The sequence below is a fragment of the Pteropus alecto genome, unplaced genomic scaffold (assembly GCF_000325575.1).
Source record: "Pteropus alecto unplaced genomic scaffold, ASM32557v1 scaffold44, whole genome shotgun sequence".
In the NCBI taxonomy this organism is placed as follows: domain Eukaryota; kingdom Metazoa; phylum Chordata; class Mammalia; order Chiroptera; family Pteropodidae; genus Pteropus; species Pteropus alecto.
The window spans coordinates 3,102,987-3,110,015 of NW_006436812.1; the positions used below are offsets into that span (position 1 = coordinate 3,102,987).

Genomic DNA, 7,029 nt, shown 5'->3' on the forward strand with positions numbered 1-7,029 from the left:
AAGAGCTCAATTTGCTAAATAATCATTGCTAAATATATATTTATTTCTATAGAAAGGTAAGGCTTGTTATCTCTATTCAAAAATGTTAGTCATCGTCCAGAAATTCTTAGCCTAGAAAGGCCTTGCCAGTCTTTTTATTTTTAACAGAATCTTTGTTTATTATTTATTTGCAAGCCATCACGAACTGGTATTTTTGTAAATACAGTAACAACCAAATTACGAAGAAAATTATTTTGATTATTAGATTGGACAGATAGAAAGTTATCCTGACGCATTGCTATAAAAGTTTCTAAGGCCTATTCTCATCTCCTGTTCTCTCCCCGCAACCGATCCGCAGCCAACACTTTGAGAAGCGCTGTAGCTGCCAGCCCTGTTAGTGTGGAATCCGAATGCAGCGACAGCAGCTAGCGGTTGTAGAGCGCCCCCTAGTGTTGGGCGCGTCGTAATTACGGTATCAACCACCCGCAGGAGTGCCCCTCCCGTGCAGCTCCCAGTGGTATCGCCCTTGCCCTTTGAAGACCCTCGAGGCTCTGAAAGGTTAACTTAACCGACCAAGATTACACAGCTCCTAAGTGTCGGAGCTGGGACTCAAGCTTAGCTCTGTCCGATGCCCCAGCAGGCTGGGAATGTGAGTAGGAAAGAAATTCTGGGAAAAGGGGAAAGGCATCCAAAGGCATCCACTTGCAGTGTCATCTCAGAATGACAAGCCTTTTCCTATAACAGAACTCAGGTCTGTCACTGGACCAACTTCTTTTGTCCCACTAGAAAGGATGCACGAGAGGGCTGTTCCGCCAGAGCCAACACTACATGAACCTCTTCTGCGCCAACATGATGGACTTGAACTGGAGAGCTGAGGCCATTGGCTATGCCTACCCGACCCGGGACATCTTCATGGAAAACAGTAGGCATTCTGCTCTGGGGACAAAGCAGTACTGTGTCCCTGACTGTGGACACACACACACACACACACACACACACACACACACACACACACACAGAGTAGAACTGCCAGATTTAGCAAAAAGAATTTACAGGATCCCCAGGTAAATTTGAACTTCACATAAGCAATGAATACATTTTTGGTATAAGTACATTCCCAAACATTGCATGAGCTATATTTAGACTTAAAATTTTTTATTTGTTGTTTATTGGAAACTCTAATTTAATTGGGCATCCTGTATTTTATCTGCCACCGTTTTGACTGCTTGCTTCCCCAGAGGCTGACGCAATGATGGAGCTCTGCACGGCTGACTAACTAGTTAACCAGCAAACAGACAGACACTCAGAGCCTTAGAGATAAGGCAGAAAGGGGGTCCCTGGGTGGCTGCTCCTTGGCTTGGGTATCCAGATCCCTCTGCTGACTCCTATTCCACTGGCCTGGACCAAGGCCCTGAGTGGGAGGCAGGACCCAGGCCTGGGAGCCCCTGCTCACTAAGGCAGACTCAGGACTGCCTCCTTCCAGCCACTGTGCTGAGCGCCCACCTCCTGGCTCTGCCTAACCCTGGCAAGAGGAGGCAGATGGCACTGTGCTGGCCTTAGGGAGTGGAGGAGGTGGACCTGTGGGGGGCAGGGCTATGGAGAGTCTCCTGTCTTTGCTTCCAGTCTTGTTCTGTGGAATCAGCAGCTTCTCTGACTTCTACAAGCTCCGGTGGCTGGAGGCCATTCTCAGCTGGCAGAAGCCACAGGAAGGATGCTTCGGGAGGCCTGGTGAGCTTCCCTTCTGCCCTGGCTGGTGGGTGGTGGGTGCTGGAAGGGTGGTGGGAAAAAGATGAAGTGATGCTAGGGGCACAAAGAGATTTGCAACACCCATGTGCGCGCGCGCGCGCGCGCACACACACACACCTTCTGAAGGACACAGATGCCAGAAAGAAGCCTAGAGCTGGGCCTGGGTTTCTAGTCTGTGCTTCAACACGGACTTACTGTGTGACTTTGTGCAAATCTCTCCGTGTCTCTGTGGTTGTTGGTGACACACACACACACACACACACACACACACACACACACACACACATAGAAATGGGCTCGGAACTTTGGAAGCCAAAACTTTGCAGGACGGGAGGCAATCTTGTTGGAAAATGTTGGCTGGCTGCTCCTGCAAATTCATTCCTTCAGTGACATTCCCTGAGCATCTACTGCATGCCAGACACTGTGCTAGGCTCCAAGTAAATGAGGGCACTAAGAAAAGGACGCAGAAACCACTAAACAAACCAATAAGTGAAATAATTGTGAGTTCTGAAAAGGCTGTGAAGTTGACACCTTTGAGAAAGAAAAGAACATCAAGGAAGGTTCCTCAGGCATAGTGGTCAGGGGAGATGTCCAGGTAGGGGTGACTTAGAAGCAAAGGGTGAAGGAGCAACCCCTTTCCAGCTGTGCAACACTGGACAGCTGGGCTTCATTGGAGAAATGAAAAGTGGCTTTACCTCTTTGAGCCTCGATTTCCCCACCTGTGAATAAATGGGCATAACAATCTCCTTCCTAATCCGTGAGGAGCAGACGTAATACATGTGAAACCACCTGGTGTGTCCTGGGTACAGAGGAGGCTCCCAATAAATACTAGCTTCCTAAATTAGAAGGTTGGGATGCTCGACAAGGCAAAGCTTTTGAAATAAGGGACTCTGTTTTTGAAACAGAGGAGTTTATAAAGTGAAGATTCTCAGGTCTCCAGATCTATAGATTCAGCAGATGGAAGGTGGGGCTGTGGAACCTGCATTTAAAAAAAATTTTTTTTAAATTTATTTTTCAATTACGGTTGATGTACAATAGCATATTAGTTTCATAAACCTGCATTTTAATGAGGTCCTCTGGCCATTCAGATGTGGGAGGTTGAGGGACTACAATTTGAGAAATATCCGTAGATGACAAATTTAGGCCACATGGAAGGATCTGCAGACAGGTGCTCAAGGAAACTTCTGGAAGTGGCTCCAGATTAAAGAGAAGATCTGAGCTGCTTGAGGTGTTGTGAGGACAAGGAGGTTTTGCAAGTAACATTTTAAAATCCATCTTGAGAAGCTCATCTTTCACTCTTCTCCTAGATGCTGAAGATGAAGAATTATCTAAAGCAATTCAACACCAACAGCATTATCTGAGAAGAGTAAAGAGGCGAGAAAAACAATTTGCAGGTAATAAAAATGTCCAAGGGACCTTCTTGGCATGAAACTGAGACACCCCAGAAAGGCTACACACAGATAGCGCTCAATTTGAAACAGACCCCAGCATCACTGAAGGAGCCGGATCTGAGGGGCCCTTGTGTTTGGGAGAGGGAAGGAAGGGTAGGAATCTCTGATACCTAAAGTGGGGAGTCCAGAGGAAAATCTCCAGTGAAAGGAACACAAAAGAGAAGTTTAGTGTATTACTGAAAATCACAGAGATAATCCCTCTCCATCGAAATCAAGTCAGAACAGAACCCACGTCAGGAACTTCCACAGAGGGAATTGAATATAGAGAACCTGCCTCAGAGGTGTCATAATTGCTGAAAACAGAAAAGGTGACAAAACTCAGAGATGAACCACTGCAGGATGCCACTGCCCTCCCTGGAGGCGGAGCTGGAGGGACAGAGTGGAGGAGGTGGTGTTAGCAGAAACTTCAGGGGCTGGACACAGAGGAGACAGAGTCAGGGGAGAAGTACCCCAGCTTCTCCCCTCGCTCCACCTCTGCCTGCTGTTTATGGGCAAAGCAGCCTGGGAAATGTAGTTTGGAGGGTTAGCGCCCTGGAGTTTGGAGCAAAGAAGGTCAGGCAGGAGATCTGAGAACCAAAAGGCAAGTGACCAGCACAATCCCAGTGGCCGCACATCCTGGTATTCCCAGCTGACACCTGTTGTCCTGGTGCCATTATGAATAGTGCCCTTTTTCCTCCCCAAAGTGTCCTGGTTGAAATGATAAGTTATGTGGTCGGCCCACCAATGCGGAGAGACTGAGAATAGGATATAACTATATTGGGAAGGAAAAAAAAAGCAAGATAAAATATGGCAGGAAGGGATGTAGAGAGATAGAGAGGGAGAAAGAAGGAAGAGAGGATTTGATTTCAATCTTTTTATTAATAAAAAATAAATAACTGCAAGGCAAAAGCAGGAAGGGAAGTAGAATAGCCAGCTCAGAGTAGAAGTCCAACTTATACCGGGGACGATTCTAGTAACTAAACATCTCACCATCCACCCCACCACTGCCTCGTCATCTACTTGCAGGTAGACAAGAGAAGGGCGTGGAAGCACAAATCCAGTGGGTCTGTAGCTGCCACCAGGGGTTGGCCAGGGGAAGGGAGAGACTTTCTCAGGAGATTCCTAGAGGCCCCCTGCCCTAGATAGGCCCGCCTGACACCGAGGGGCCTGGGACTGTCGATGGTGGGTGGTAGGGGACTTCTGTGCACACCGTGGAAGCTGGCTGCTCCCTAGAAACTGACAACTGGAGAGAGAGCTGCAGAAATTCAGAAGCCCAAGGCCTTTCCTGAGGCCCCTGAAGGTTGATCAGCAGCCTTCCCAGGATGGAACAACATTCCTTCACTTATGACACACATCCATGGAGACTAAGCACAAGATTTGAAGCCAGGCTGTCTGGGTTTGAATCCACGTCTTCCCTTACTCGCTGTGGGAATCGCTCAACCTATCTGAGCCTCGGTTTCCTTATCTGTATAATGGGGACCAAACAGTGCCTCCTTCATAGAGTTATTGGGGTTAATATCAGACCATCGCGCCAAGTGCTCCCCCTGGCTTACGGTAGGCCACCGATAGGCATAGGCTGCCTGGGTGAGTAATTAGCGTTCTTGAAATCTGCTTTCTCCCTCCCTCCACGGGGCCTGGCTGAGGTCCTTCTCTTCTCTAAGTCTGTGAGGGGTGGGGAAAATCCTGGCTCACTCCACCTGCCGAGAGACTAAAGGTGGGTGGCCCACTTTGAGTTCAGAGAACTAAATGACATCTAAGTTCCTGTCTCAGGCAGTCGTTCAGGGTCACATGGGACCAGCAGGCCCGAGGCAGCGATGAGGGAGGCTGTCGGGGTCAAGAAATGAGCTGTAAAGTCGCCAGGGCTGGGAGCTGAGCTCTGCTACCTGAGCCTCAGTTTCCCCATCTGTAAAATGGGGCAGTGAGGTGCTGTCCTAGAAGGTCTCACTAGGGCCTAAAAGCAGGGGAAACTGGACCGAGCTGGACAAGGATTTGGCCTCAGGTCAGATCCTGTGGGAGGGGCTCCAGCAACTCTTAACACAGAGTCACCCTCCCAGAGAGAGCTGGCTTTTGTGTCCCTGTATTAGTAAATCATTGGGAGGAAGTGTAACCTTCTGGGTGAGGAGGCTCCAGATGGCTGGAGACATTTCTCTAGAGAAGGGAGCTGTTAGCAGCCAACACCTACAGCGGCTAGCGGATGGGTGCCCGGCCTGGCAAAGTGGATCTGCTGGCACCAGGCTGGCTGGCGGGATATCTGAAAAGCATTGACGGAACTGTGGTCACCACCCAGCACTCACAGAGGGGCCTCTGTCTCTCTCCCCAGATGGCTGCTCCTCCCACAACACAGCCATGGCCGTGGGGGCCCTGGGTGGCTTCCTCTACATCCTGGCACGGTACCCCCCAGCAAACAGAGAGCTGCGGCAAGCCACACCGGCACCACCAACTGACATGAACGGCTCCACGCCTGCCACCCAGGAAGATAAAATCCATACCTTTCATCCCTCCTTCCTGGAATCCTAGGTCACACCCTGAGAAGGAGGCACCTGAGAGCAAGGCACCCCAGCTTCATCCCCTCGAGGAGCAGGGCCTGGGAAGGAAGGCTGGGATGGTTCCAGGCACAGCAGCAGATGAATAAATTCAGAGAGCAGTTGAGTGGAGAGTCGAGCCCTGTTTCTCAGCCTTTTGGACAACTTCTGGGGCTGTATTCTGAGTCTTCAACCCCACTCAATGCAAATTCTGAAGCGACCCATAAACTGGAGTTTGGAAGGCAATTTGTTCAGCTGTCAACTGTTGCATCTTCCCTAGTGGGAGAAATAAGGTACTTGAAAATAACGGTTCAAGTCATGACCTAGAACTTGAGACAGGAGCCAGAAAGGCAGCACATATAATCTTTATATCCTCTGTGGTATCATGAAGTCACATCATGTCACGGTCATGTCATTTTACAAAAGGCAGTGTAGCATAATGGTGAACGATGTGTTCTGTGCCCTGACTACCTGAGTCCAAGTCCTGAGTTGTCCCATTCATTAGCTTGGTGTCCCTGGGCAAAGTCATTTAGCATCTTTGTGAATGTTTCCTCCTCAGTACAATTAGGATAATTATAGCACCTACCTCACTATTAGCTCCGCTGCTCTAAGAGTTCTGTTTGTAGAGGACTAAGAACAGTACCTGTGACACAGTAAGTACCAAGTAAGTGTTACCTGCTACCGCAGCGGTGACAATGTCAGGTTACTTGGGACCTGTCTGAGACAGCAGGAAGGGACAGCTGACTCATTAACGTTTCTCTCATGCCCAGCCTGAGGGCCTCCCTTGTGTCCTGCCCCCATGGGAGTATACCCTAACATGTCAGCTGGAGCTCTAATCCAGTGTTTGAGAAAAGACTTTCTGGAACCTTATTATGGGTCCAGGCCATTTGCGGTGCTGATTTCAAGCTGCATGCAGACAGGCATCAAAATTACACTGCAGGGTAGAAAAACCCGCTAAAAACTCAGTCCTTGGGCTGGAAGGCTAAGTCCATCATCTTGCTTTGCTTCAAAGTGAGAAATCACTGCCGATCATCAATTTAGTCATATTTGAGAATATGAATTGAAATGCCCTTGGGGGAGGGGTTCTTCTAATCTTTCCTTTAGGAGTTAGTTTCCTCTGTCCAATCTTCTTTGCTGCTGCCCCTGGATGCTTTCCCAAAATTGCTCTTAAATTGTCAGGCCCACAGGAATGTTCCTGGATTCTGTTGATAAGTTTGACTTGCTATTGAGGTTGTCATTTTCTTGGGGAACCAGGCGCCAGGATTTAATGCCCATTTGGCACTCCGTATGCGTCAGGATGTCTTTGAAAAAAAAAAAAAGGATGTCTTGCACATTGCCTTGCAAACAAAAGT

General features: G+C 48.8%; 1 protein-coding gene across 2 annotated transcripts in view; it reads left to right on the forward strand.

The window, feature by feature from the left end:
- Positions 1 to 5,804, forward strand: part of CUNH16orf89 (chromosome unknown C16orf89 homolog) — a 10,513-nt gene extending 4,709 nt beyond the window's left edge. For both annotated transcript variants that reach the window (XM_006914173.3, XM_015590999.2), the window contains 4 exons: positions 766 to 901; positions 1,603 to 1,707; positions 3,033 to 3,119; positions 5,476 to 5,804. In XM_006914173.3, coding sequence (XP_006914235.1) covers positions 766 to 901; positions 1,603 to 1,707; positions 3,033 to 3,119; positions 5,476 to 5,672 — 525 coding nt within the window. In that variant the 3' untranslated portion in view covers positions 5,673 to 5,804. The remainder of the gene's footprint in view (positions 1 to 765; positions 902 to 1,602; positions 1,708 to 3,032; positions 3,120 to 5,475) is intronic.
- Positions 5,805 to 7,029: the final 1,225 nt, after the last annotated feature.